General features: G+C 39.4%; 1 protein-coding gene across 2 annotated transcripts in view; it reads left to right on the forward strand.

The window, feature by feature from the left end:
• Nucleotides 1-1,358: 1,358 nt before the first annotated feature.
• LOC131243207 (uncharacterized) overlaps nt 1,359-14,150 on the forward strand; it is a 30,181-nt gene continuing 17,389 nt past the window's right edge. The window contains exons 1-2 of one of the 2 annotated variants that reach the window (XM_058242380.1): nt 1,359-1,735; nt 6,164-6,275. In XM_058242380.1, coding sequence (XP_058098363.1) covers nt 1,571-1,735; nt 6,164-6,275 — 277 coding nt within the window. In that variant the 5' untranslated portion in view covers nt 1,359-1,570. The remainder of the gene's footprint in view (nt 1,736-6,163; nt 6,276-14,150) is intronic. The other variant, XM_058242379.1, reaches the window with a different exon arrangement.

A 14,150-nucleotide genomic window follows, 5' to 3' on the forward strand; every position in this document is an offset into this window, starting at 1 on the left:
TGGTGGTGTGTTGACGTCACCAAGTTCCGTGGGGCCACTATGATGTATGTTTTATATCCAAACCGTCCGTCCATTTTTTGAGAATGTTTTAAGGCTTCGGCACAAAAATGAGATATACCCAAGGCTCAAGTGGACCACATTAAAGAAATGGGGATTGGACGTCTACCACTCAAACCTTCTTGGGGTGTCATAGAAATTTTGGATCAATCTGATTTTTTCCGTTCATTCAGGACTTTGTCACCTTATGAACAGTTTGAATGAAAAATAAACATCTTGGTGGGCCTTAAGAATGTCAATGGTGGGAATCATTATCCCACTGCCTTTTCTGGTGTGGTCTATTTGAGATTTTTATACAACTCATTTTTGGGCTTATGCAATAAAATGATCTCTTCAAGTGGATGGACCGTTTGGATATAACACAAACATCATGGTAGGGCCCACAGAACTTGGTGACGTCAACACACCAATGAGGTCGGTGGTGTCTGGAACAGCACGCAATCCGCTTCCCTACAACCACTTGAGGAAGTTCCTGTGGTCGGAAGCTATGTGGGTCCACAGAGATGCCTTTGTCAAATCCACCACGTTCAAAAGTTTCTCAAGAACAATAGGACAGGAATCCAATGATCTGGAAGATCCAAAACTCAGGTGGGCCACACCATAGAGGATTGAAATCCCACCATTGGAAACTTTGTGGGGGTCACAGAAGTTTTGTATCAGTATGATTTTTTTTTCCTACAGTTTCTCCTGAAGGTTTCTACAGTGGAACTTTCCGTTATCACTGTTTCTGTGGTATGACCCACCTGAGATTTGGCTCTGCATGATTTCTTTTACTTGTGTCCTATCATGATCTTGAGAAACTAATGGACGGAGTGGATTTGTCTCAGGCATCTCTGTAGGCCCCACATAGCTAGCAGAGGTCCCATTAAAAAAGCATGGGTTTCTTAATAGAGAAGGAAGTCGAATGGGATGAGTAGGATAGAACACAACACATGTAAATAAAGTTAGTTGAATGTGGGACGAGTGGAGCTAAAATGAGTTGAGCCATGCATTGAAGGCCTAAGCCCAAGCACAAGGCAGAGATCCAAAGCTGGGTGGGGCTCGTTGGGCCGTCCCTTCAATCACGACCCTTTAAAAGTGATTTAAATGAAAGAGGAATGCGTGTTTGGAAAGTATATATAGTCCTCCATTGGCGTAGAAGCCACTCATCCTCTCCACCTTTCCTTCCCGTCGCTTAAGGTTAGTAAAATTGAGAAAGAGACGGGAAAATCTCTCTCTCTCTCTCTCTCTCTCTCACTCTCTCTCTCTCTCATTGCTCTACGCATTAAAATGGAGGTGTTCTTTTGCCATTTTGTCTACAAACTTTAGTTAAAGGTTTGGAGTGTAGTATCTTCCTTTGAGTTGCTTTTGCTTTTCTCTTTGTCCAAAGCTTCGAAGGCGAATATGTGAAGTAGGGGTGTGGGAGAGAGTCTCCATTACTAAGAAGCAACATCCTCCCATGAAGAAGGTCTGAGGGACAGACAGACAGACGAGAGAGAGAGAGAGAGAGAGAGAGAGAGAGAGAGAGAGAGAGATGGAGAAGTTCATGGGTCTGGGTCATCTGTTCGTGACTATCTTTCTCTACCACATTGCGGCATTCATGGTCATTCCAGCCATAACTGATGTGAGCATGGGCGCCCTTTGCCCTGGCACTGACCAGTGTTCTCTTGCCATCTACCTCAATGGTTTCCAACAAGTGGTAAGCATGCTCTCTCTCTCTCTCTCTCTCTCTCTCTACTAGCCGACATTTTAGAGGGTTCCATGCACATAAGCACTTGGACTCTTTGGCATCCACATCACGTATCTGGACCGTCCACTAGGTCCATTTCACCCTTCACAGCCTACCTCGTAAAAATCATACTGATGGGATGATCCAAACCATCCATACCATTTACAGGCTGCCTTGAAAAAAATCACACTAATGGATAATCCAAACCATCCAATCAGTGGAATGAAAGTCTAAAATAAAAATTCAATGCATAAGATAGGCCAGATACGGATATTTTGGGAATTCCATTATTCTTTTTTTTTTTTAATAACACAGCAGTGGAAAAAGAAAGAATCGATTGAACTAAGATGGACTGTCCAACTTGGTGATGCGATTGCCAATGAATCCGAATGGAACAATATCCATGCAAAGGTTTCGTGCACTTAGCCCGGTAGAATATTTCTCAATTTTAAATTGGAGAAATGCCTCCGAGTAAGGGAGCATCGTAAGTTATATTGCTACTGGTTGTATTGGGAAACTTACACAGTCCAATCCCTTGATCTACACCGTTCATTAGCTCCACAGCACATTTCATAATGTACCATTTAAATATCACACTCATCTGACATTAATTAACTATTTGGTCAGTGGTCTTTGATATGAACAGTCAAGATCATCTAGACAAAATAGTCACGTAATGAGAATCAGCCCCATCAGAACCGTCCAATAGTCACACACTATTTTTTCCTTCTATGGCCCACCTAATGAGTAGATGGGTCTTATTTTTTCACAAGTTGATCTACATGGTGGGGCCGATCTATTGGACGGCTTGGATGTCACACGTATACGACATGTTCTCCACTGGGCGGATGGTAACTTAGCGTCCAATGGATTGGATTTGAGCAGTTGTCATTTTAAAATTCATGAAATGAGATGGACGTTTAACGACTAAAGATAGTTGTCTATGATATCTGACACGCATGCATGATGTATGATGTATGTTAGAGATTCACATGAAAAGGTGGGATGTCATCTTTGGACCCTGTACGTATGTTTCTCTTCCTATAATACAGCTCGGCCGTGATTGTGGAGTTGGCATGTCACCCATCCCTTTACTTGGATGGATGATGTATTAATCTGGACCGTCCATTCACGATGACTCATCTTTCAAAAGTCACATCTAAACTTTTTTTTTTTTTTTTCACATTTTCCCATCTTTCTTGTTTTCCACATCGTCCTTTTCAATGCCATTGATTTATTGGCTATGATCATCCTATTGGTGTATTTTAGATCATTTTCCACACATTATTGAAGAATATGAAGGATGGTAACCTTGCAAAGCGTAGAGAGTATTTTATTTTATTTTTAAAAATAAGCAAGATTTTTTAGTTTTATTAAATTTTAAAAAAAAGAAGTAAATAATGTAGAATTTTTTATTTTTTATTTTAAAATAACTAAAAATATTATTAACTCAATGAGTAATTGGTTGGAAAATTACAAGAAATTAACAGAAAAAAGAAAAGCCCACACCCAAGCCAAAGATGTAGAGATGGATTAAACGTAGTTCAATTTTAAACTAAACGTAGTCTAGTTCTACCACCTCCAACATATCATTTTTCATTTTCATTAGCCACTAGTTTGAGTTACCTAGCTCAGGCTTAGATAAGTCAAATCCCGAATAGCGGCAATATTGAGAATAGAGAGCGACTTGTCTGGTTGCCTTTCGCTCAGCCCAGTTAGTCCGAGTCACTGAGTTAATAAAAACCCTTTTTGACAGTATAAGGTACAGTTATCAGTGAATTGTGAATTGCCTCCCACCATGGACAAACCCAGGTGTGTGCCCACACACACATAAAAAAGATTCCTCCTTGTGCTAATAGTTAAGAAGAAAAATATGACAATTGTCCACTTTTAAAGAAGATGTCCAGATTTTGGTGGACAAGATTTCCTAATCTGGATGGATTTTAGTTATGGTCCATAGTCAAATCATGGAGAGATGCAAAAGAAGAATAGGTTCGATTAGCGAAGCATAAGCCCCACCTGACCCGGCATATGGTCCAAAAGGCCTCGAATAGCTCGTCCATATTTCATGTAGTTTTCAATAAAGCAAAAGGAGTATTCCCCTAAACGGACTTTTTGTTGAGAATATCATGTGCATTCGAACATACACTGATTACCATGTATTCCAACCATGTGGTGCCTACTTTTGTGTGTGAGTATCACCCAAACCTGTCCATTAGATATGCCCCTTAGCCTAGGTGGGCCACACCAAAGGGAGCAAGCAATGGGGGAAATTGGGGAGAGTGAGCCACACCATAGAAATATTCAAATGGGGGCAATTGGGTCCACTTTTTTTTAAAAAAAAATTTATTTTATTTTATACACATGCGCACACACCCCCACACACTCACGCTAGCGGAATTTCACCACCTATGGGTACTCGAACCCTTGGGGGCAATTGGGTCCACTTTTTCGTGTATATGTCATCAAATCCAGTCATTAGGTTTGCCCCACCAGGATGAAGAATGGACACACCAAAACTGAGATGGACGCACCAAAAGCTCAAATGAGTTGTGATAGTGTATACAAGTGTGATCCTGTGAATTATCACACAACTAGTGGCCATCTATAAGCATTTCAAAAGACCATTTTCACATCCATGTTAAGATTTCTATAGTTGGTGAGAGAAACATGTAAGGTCGGCCCATGGCCACGGCTCATTTTAATTTCTTCAGCTAAAAATCACCCAAGTGGAACCCAAATATGCTAAAATCGGCTAAGGGTCAAATCCAATCCTAGCCCTCACTTTCTCCACTCAATGCGGCCATTGGTTGCTTCTATCTTCGACATAACGGCCTTCCAAATATGCCCTGGGATGTGGGGTACACCAATTTCTCGGTTTTTGGATAGTTTATTATATGCCACATCACATGTGGACTTGTGGGGCCCACAAATTGCTCCCCCACGTATATTTTAACGAAGGACCACCACCAGCAGGTTTCGTCAGTTAGACGTACGCCTGGTGGTTTCAACTTTTTATTTTTTATTTAAGTGGAGGTCCCTTTGTACGATTTTGCTCTCTTAATAAAGAGAAGCCCAGCCGACATGGCTTCTGCGCTGAGAGTGAAAAAGAAAAGAAGAAAAAGAAAGAGAAAAAGGAAAAGGAAAAGGAAAAAAGAAATTAACACCGTCTAATGAACCTAGTTGATATGAAAACCTTATTTTTCTATAACCATCCGTTTTCAAGCCGATCATTAGGATCGTTTAATTAATTGAAGTGATTATTTACAATTATAACCAAGCAGTGATAGGACCCAATACCTTGTTTATTGGACTTGTTTCCCTGCATAAAAAAATTTGATGGTCTGCTTTATAGGTTATTGATCCAATAGTTAGAATTGTCCACTTTGAGCGACGAAAACTTCGGCAGGTTCTAATGGGATAGTTCAACGGTAAGTCAAAAGCCCGAAAACTCAACTTGACTTAATTCCAGCTGGATTGGGTCAACTCATATACTGGACTTGACTCAACTCAACTCGATATTATAAGAATATTTGAGTTGGTAGAGTTAGTTGACTTGATTCTAGTCGCACTAAGCCTACTGAGTTAGTGAACCAATTCAAAGAGTTTGGATGAGTATTGTCCGAGTCAAGCTTGAAGTGAGTTTCATGGTTAATCGGGTCAAAATCTCATCGAGTTAAGTTGACTTCGCTAAGTTTCGAGTTGAGTCGCCGAATGGTAGAACTATGAGCCAGCTGCCTGCTTTGGCTTATAAAGTTAATGGCTAGCTAGGCAGAAGTATTTCCATTGTTTTTGTTAATAATATGCTATTTTTACTCAATAATCAACAAGAACATGCCTTTTGAGGAAATGTTCTGACCTGGCTGGTGTTGAATGGAAGCTGGATCATATTGCATACTAAAAGGGCTTATTCTCAAGCTTGGATTGAGCCTTAATATAAAATTTCATGGATCCTTGAGTCTTTATTACAGGCCTAAGGTGGACCCCTATCGAGTCACACATCAAAACTCAATGGGCTTACTTTTCTACCTAATGGTCCTGAACCTGGATGGCTCATGGTTCGTGGCTTAAAAATCATGCAATTTGGATGATCCTTGAATCCAATTGGTAGCTGAAAGTGAAGGCTAGGATTTGCCCAACCATCTTGGCTTTGAGGCCATGGATCATTCATGGTAGGGCCACAAGGTGGATGGTCCTGATCCACCATATAAGGAAGATGATCTGGTGTGAAGTTCCAATGTGGAAAGATCTCCACGGATTAATTAATCACATCACGGACAGTGATGGGTGGAAGCCATTTTGATATTTGATCAAGTGGGGCCCACCTTACAATTAATAAACTTTGGCTACGGTTGTTTGACACTGCATAATTGGAACCCATGGCACTGATTAATGCAGGTCACAGGAATAGGTACTCTTGTGGTTACACCTTTGATTGGGAATCTGTCGGACGAGTATGGGAGGAAGGCGTTGCTCACACTCCCAATGGCTCTCACCATCGTTCCTCTCGGTATTCCTCCTTACCATTATTAATTGATGATGGTTGCTAACATGCACACATGTGCTTAGGTTCCTAAACAGAGCTTTATTGCACTTAGATTCTCTTTGCATTTCAATTCTTTTCTGTAGATAATTTTAATCATTTCAGATGATACTTCAATCCCAAGATTCTAAAAATAGTAATATACAATGCTAGAATGAGAACATGTACAGGAGCTCATGTTTAAGTAATATAAACCATTAATATAAGTACAATGCCATAGAGTAGTTGGTTGCATTGTATATCCATGCCGTTCATCCGTTCTTCAAAATTATTTTAGTTCATGTTTAAAAAATGAAGCAGATACAATTCTTAGGTGGACCACATCACAGGAAACAGTGCTCATTGAATGCTCACCGTTAAAAACTTCCTAGGTTTACTGCAATGTTTATTTGCCATCCAACCTGTTGATAAGGCCGCACGGACCTGGATGGAGGGAAAACACAAATAGCAGCTTGATTCAAAACTTTTGTAGCCCCAAAGAAGCTTTTTTAGTGATAGGAATTCAATACCCACGGTGTTGTCCACTTGAGATCTATACCTGCTTCATTTTTTAGTCATGCCTTAAAATCAGCCTGCAAGACAGATGTTTGAAGAGGGTCTGCCTGGGCCAGGCCCATTGCCGGACGTTGATTGGGTACTACCCTGGCAAGGGCCTACCTAGAGAGGGATGGTCCTGGCAGGGGTTCTGTGGGGTCCCCCCTTGTTGTACGTGTTTTATCCATACCGTCCATCCGTTCTGAAAAATCATTTTAAGGCAGCATTTCTGTGGGGCCCACCTGTGGTGTGGTCCACTTAAGCATTTGATCAGCCTCCTTTTTGAGTCATGCCTTGTGTCAAAAACACATATATCACCGTGGGCCCTCACAGCCCCTGACGGGACTGTCGGTCCTAGTTAGGTCGTGGTGGGGTAGTACCACATGCGCGCCTGGCTTAGTCGGAATTAGTATCCACCGTTTAGACAATGTCAATAACCGTGGGCCCAACCTATTTATCCATATTGATTTGATATTTGAGAGTATTGCCCATTCTCATGATTAGGGCGTCCTGTCGACGGTTTGAATCTTCCACACGCGTAGACAGGAAGGCTTGTCTTTTCTGACATGCGAGCCATGCGGTAGTCATTTTTTACGACAAGCAAGGAAGGGTAGGTTTTTCTGACATGTCAGCTATGGAGTGGAAACTAAACCAACGCAGTTTTTAGTAGCATCAAATGCACTTCAAGTTTTCTGACATATCTACAAAATAATATTCTTTTCTTTCCGTTTTTCTTTTCTTTTAAATAATAGAATTATTATTTATGCTTTAACTTAACTTAAAAATCTAAAAAATTTATGTGAATTTTAGTTATTGGATGGCCTAATGCGTCTCTCTCTCTCTCTCTCTATATATATATATATATATATCCGAGTTGCACACTAGTTGGCATGAACTGTTTTGAGAACTCATCACAAGTGATGTGGCTCTAAAATTTGAACGATCCATGTAAAGCAAAACCTCATGAAACATCCCAAGTTCAATTTTTTACCTTGATCCAAAACTTTAGTAGGCTATGAAAAATGAAAACAGTTTCCTCTATTGATTTTCATTTACCATCCAACCTATTGATTAGGTCACAAAGACTTGGATGAAGGAAAAATCCAAATATCAGTTTGATCCAGAACTTACATTGGCCCAAAGAATATTTTAATGGCGGGCTTTCTGGCACGGTCCACTTAAGATTTGTATCTGACTCGTTTTTTGGATAATGTCATACATTCAGCTAGAAAAATAGATGGACAGCTTGGATTAAACACATACATCATTGTTGGGCCGACGAGCACTAACCAGCTGTTAAATGGCTTGGTCGTAACACAACATGTAATCCACGGCATGACAACGTCCCAACTAATACTAGGTCAGTTGGAGGTGGGCCCACTTTGATATGTACATAAAATCCACTCCAACCATAATGGGTCAAGATGAAAATCTAAGCCTATTGGTCCAACATCAACCACATCTATAATTTTAATGGGCCACGTGAGTGGAAACCGTGTAGGGGACACCCACCATCAAAATCACTTCACTTGGTGTGATCGACATACATCACATATGGGTCTAATGTTTGGTCTCCATGCATTTACCTTTACAAGGCAATTAATGGATGGAATGGATTTTACATAAACATCATGGTGGGCCCTGTAAAAATTCAAAGGTAGGCTTCTCCTCTCCCAATGTTTTTTGTTTTATGGCCTAGTAAATCACAAATCAACCATAGTTTTTGCACCTACGGTTCAATTGATATAACAGACTGAATTGTTAGAGTGGATCACAGAACACATCTGGTGAGGCTCACTTACAGCATGACCGGTGGTAATTTGGTGCGCAAAAGGTATCCTGCCGTATGATGCGCAGGAGACCATTACCCTCCATATATATATATATATATATATATATATATATATATATATATATATATATATATATATATATATATATAAGAGAGAGAGAGAGAGAGAGTGAGAGAGATGTTTCATTAATTTTTCCCTCAATATGAACTGTCTATACCACGCGTCATCGAATAAAACCCTATGGCCCAACTCTCACCCTGAATGAAAACTTTGGTGGACCATGGTCCTTTGATTTCTCATCTCTCTTTGCTATGGCTCACTAGAGTTTTAGATCACAGTGAAAGTTGGGCCTGGGAGTTCCAAGGGGTACGACATCAAAGTTGGATTTTGTGCTCATATAATATGATATGAGTTCTCAAAAAGTTCTCATGACACTTGGTGTGCTGTTAATCTCTCTCTCTCTCTCTCTCTCTCTCTCTCTCTCTCTCTCTCTCTCTATATATATATATATATATATGAATTTTTAATTGAGATTTTTACCACAAAATGCCTCCGATTGGATTTTACTAAATAGTACCTCCAGGAACCAACATTCATGGATAAGGCTTTTCAGTCCAACTGATACAGACCAACATGAATCATAAGATGGGTTAATCCATACAAATTAATATATATCACTCAAAACATCCAAACTCAAGGGTAGCCCATCTGATTATTTGATCAGCCTGAATTTTTGTATTGCGATAACCATGATGGGTTGCATATATTGGATGGCTTGGATGTAATGTACATATCACATGGAATTGACAAGTCTCGACTTTAACTACTTAATAATAATAATTAAAAAAAACCTTAGATGAGAGTATTTTTGTAATTTCCTCTCCCAAAAAGAACCTTCTTATAATTTCTAATCGTTCAAGTTTTAGTTTGTAAAATATTGATTCTCGAGGAATTTTGCAGTAAACATCCCGTTATAATTTATCAGTTGATAGTTTCTGAAACATACACATGATGCAGCACCCCTTGAAACCCCCAAGCCCAACTTTTACCCTGATCCATAGCTCAAGTGGTAGACTGAGTGAAGACACGCACGAGGTCTTGGTATCAATTCGCTAGTGGGGGTGGCTAACAGTGGAGTGTGTAGTGACATTGGGGTGCATGTGTACTAACAAGCTAACTCAAAAAAAAAAAAATTATATAGTTAGAAAACTTGAAAACTATCAATCTCTAATTGGGTCCTTCAAATCGAATGAGACTAAAATTGTCTCCATCGACTTGGCATCATAATATAAGAAGTGTAAATAATTATTTAAAATCATCACACACACACACATAGAAAGGCATAGCTTGTGCTTGTGAAATGCTAGTGAGAAGATTCCGCTCCTAAACTACTGATGGAGGTTCCATTCTCATCAGTTGGATTTTTTATTTTTTATTTTTTTTAAATTACTTAAAGGCCAACGAGGCAGCTGATACTGTTCAAATCATGCCTAGTTGTATCGCGTTTCTAGTCTACTCAGCTAGAAATCTCATTGAACACCCTGACCCATAACTAAAGTGGTAGGCTGAGTGAAAGATACCTCATTTCAACACTGAGGTCGGTATCGATTCCCTAGCGGGGGTCGCTAACACTGAAGTGTGCTAACAGTGAAGTGTGAACTGACAGTGGGTGTACTAACAAGCTAACAAAAAAAAACAACAACAAAAAAAAAGAACAAATAAAAGAGCTAGAAATCTCACTGAGGGAGTTAGAGTTGACTCAGCCGAGTTTTGAGTCAGGTCAGCAAGTTTTAGAAAATGTTCTTAAATGACAAATGACAAACCGTAAACAGACATATTGTTGTAGAGTACATAAGTCACCCCAACCAACTCACCTCCACGCCAAGATATTGCTTAACCTGAAGATGATAGTGCACTTGCTAAAGTTCCAAGCAAGATAAAAACAAGTTGTTGATAGCTTTTACAAAAAATACAGATGAATTCTCAATTTCTCCCTTATAATCAAATTTTCCAATATTTTAAATTCAAACTTAGATTAGAATATATATATATAAATCCAATCTTTTATTTTAAATTTGAGCTTAGATTACTATTATATGGAATCGTGGAAATTGAAAGGAACAAAAATGCAACTAGTTTCTCGGTGTTAAAGTCCCATTTTCTTAAAGATTTGTGCGGTGGTGATGAAAGATCCTAAAATGGCTACAATCCAATCCTTAGAAAAGAGGCAGCCATTAACAAGATCCAATACATAGAAAACTCTATCAGACAAAAGAATTAGAGAATTAATACTAGTTGTTTTGGTGAGAAATCCTCCTACTGGTGATCTATTGCCAAACGGTGTCATCCGATTTCTAATCACTAACCTTCATTCGCCTGATCTTTTACCTAAATCCGATCCAAATCATATCCAATATATGATACTGGTATCCAAACCAACAAAACCTAAACCTAATCCTTTAATTGTATTTCCACATGGGTGCAATGTGGATTACACCTGAAAATAGACTGCAAGACCACTTTACTACATCAGATGACCGTGTCCAATTAAGGGCCCGTAAAGTGGACAGCGAGACTAGTTTACTCCCATCGCCGGCCTTTAATTGGATGGCATTGTTCACCTTACCGTAGTCATTTTTGGGGCCATGTTCAATCCACAATAAATCCCTCTAGTCCTAAGTTGTGATTATAGATGTCCCACCAGGATCTTTATAGGGATTTTCACCCAAAAAGGTTGTTGGGGACCTTTCTCTTACCCGGGAGTCAGAGTTTCAACACGAGGTCAAGGGTTCGTGTACCCACCAGTGGTGGTTGTTGGGGACCGTGGAAGCACCCGAAGATGAATCAAGTAAAGTATACCAATCGCACAACCAAGTTCAAATACAAATAAACCGAATTTTATATGAAAAAAATCTTACGAGAAAAAACCACGACACAAAGTGACAGTGATGCACTATGAAAATAGATAATTAAAAGAAATAAAGATTACCCGAGTCGAACAAGTGTCGAATTTCCTAAAGTTATGCCCTTGAAATCCTTAAGAACGAATTTAGAAAACCTAAAATACCTCTTTATGCTACTCAAATTTCAATTACACTCATATATGTAGCTTTTATAAGAATCACAATCGAAATAAAAAACAAATCCCCCACTTACGCAATTTTATATGCGCAAGCGATGACACATTCTATGGGACTTCAATGGCATCAACAAACTGTTGATGGCATCAAACTCCTTCGATGACACCGAAAAAACACCAAAACAATCCAGCAAGAAAACATGAATTTTCTTTATTTTTATTTTTATTTTATTTTTTGTTATGGCATCGAGCACTTGTTCAATGGCATCGATCAGTCTATGTATAACATCAACAGATTTTGTTGCTCACATATTTAAGACGTTAACAACAAAAGTAAGAAGAACTGTGCTGAACTATTGATCTTTTAGTAAATATATAAGAAGCCCGTAAAACAAACACACTGCAACCATTTCCTTGTCAAGTTTTGCACCATTAATGATAAAAAAATCTTTTATTGGTTTCTTCCAAGAATTTGACTACTTGTGTGATCAGGGCCATCCATTCAGGTGGGCACACCTTGAAGATGGCCCACACATGGATGAAAATAGTAGATGATTGGGGAAAAAAAGAAAATAGAAAAGACCAAAGGTACATATTCAGCCTACATATGTTGACCAACTTTTTAAGCTCAAAGGTTCATGGTGAGCCCCACTAGATGAATTGTCCAGATAACACCTTGTATCATGTTCTATGATTGTTTTGTGTGCTGTCAAATCTTCTAATACGTTGTGTGGAGTTTCAATGGGTCCCAGTCGGAATGTTAGCCTTGTTGAATTCGACTCAGCCAAAACTTGACTCGACAGTAGACTCAGAACACTCAAATCAGTTTTGTGGATGCTCTCACAAATTATTATCAGTTTTTTCTTTTAATTTTCCAGTAATGTTTAATATATAAAAGGCATCAATAATACACAAGTAATGCCAACCTGTGCTGAGTTGAATCAAAATTTTCAAGTATTTCTACTGAGTCAAGTTTTTCTCAAGTCTTGAATGAGTTGTGACGTTTCTTTTTTTCGGAGCTGCGGTGAATTGGCATCAGTCAGAGACCCTTTTTCTTGAGCTTTTAAACTGATGGTGTGGGCCAATTTTTTGTGTTGGGAATCTGGAAATTAGTAAAGAAGTGCTAGTGGATCCTCCTATACCTAGTCCCCTCAGTCGCCGGGTGGCTATGTTCTCAATTGGTGAAGCCTTAGATGCAAGAACGAACTCCCGCTCGGGCTTCTCCTCACCGGGGAGCCCTTTGCTCAGTGGCCTTCCTTTTGTGTCATTCTCTGTCTCCCTAACCTTTTTAGATACTGAGATTCTCATCTAATCAGGTTCTCAAGGCAATGGCCATATGTGGTCATCTTCTGGTCAATAGCATGGTGGGCCCAAGGGGGTTGCCAAAATATTTAACCCCTTTTTAAGTAGAAAGAACTTTCGGTTATTTTATGTGCCCGGCAATCTTATCCGCACCAATGCACCGGTCCCATCAAAACTCCATAAGCTTCACAGGCCACATAGTTGTGACTTGCTTTTTGTGGATGCTTCTTTCATAGTGCGTTGCCCAAAATATCAGGTCGATCTAGTTGATAAGTGGACCCCATACATACATTTGAGTTCTGCGTGGAGAGGATTAGGTGCGTCTCGGCCTCACCCATGATGGTGTGGCACTTACTGTGGGGCCCATCTTGATGTATGTATTCTATATCCACACTGTTCATCTGTTGTTCCAGATCATTTTAGGGTATGAGCTCAAAAATGAAACAAATCCAATTCTCAAGTGGACCATACCATAGGAAAAAGTGGTGATTGACCATTAATGGATCACAAAAGTTTTGAATCAAACCTATGTTTTAATCTTTCATCTAGGTTTACGTGACCTTATCAACAGGTTGGATGGAAACTTAATAAAAAAAAAAAAAACAACTTATGATGGGCCTTAGGAATTTTTTAATGGTAGGATGTTCAATCACCAATGTTCCTATAGTCTGATCCACTTGAGGTTGGGATCTTCTTCATTTTTGGCTACATGTATAAAATACATACATCAAGATGGGCCCATCCTAAGGTTCGCAGCATCTTGTGTGAGGTTGGGGCTTCACCTAAAGTTCATGGTGAGTATTCACATAACCAACGAGCATTATATTTTATGGCTGAACCTAGCTTGTCTCAACCTGATTCACACTTCAATGACCTTGATCCAATCCCTTCCCGTTTAAAGGTCCATTTTGGATGCAACTACCATAGAAAGGGGCTTTTGAAAAAGGGGTTTCTTGCCTACATTATTAGCCAACTAGCCCTATCCTATTAGTTGTAGTCAATTGAGCTTTCTAACCCCTACTTTGTCAAGTCCAGATTAGGCAAAGGTTTGCAGAAGTGCTTTCAAATGCAAAATGTCAATTGTGAATACTCATGATGTAGAGTAGGTTGCAAACACTTTCATGTCCAAGATGG

Source organism: Magnolia sinica, chromosome 4 (genome assembly GCF_029962835.1).
Source record: "Magnolia sinica isolate HGM2019 chromosome 4, MsV1, whole genome shotgun sequence".
Taxonomy (NCBI): domain Eukaryota; kingdom Viridiplantae; phylum Streptophyta; class Magnoliopsida; order Magnoliales; family Magnoliaceae; genus Magnolia; species Magnolia sinica.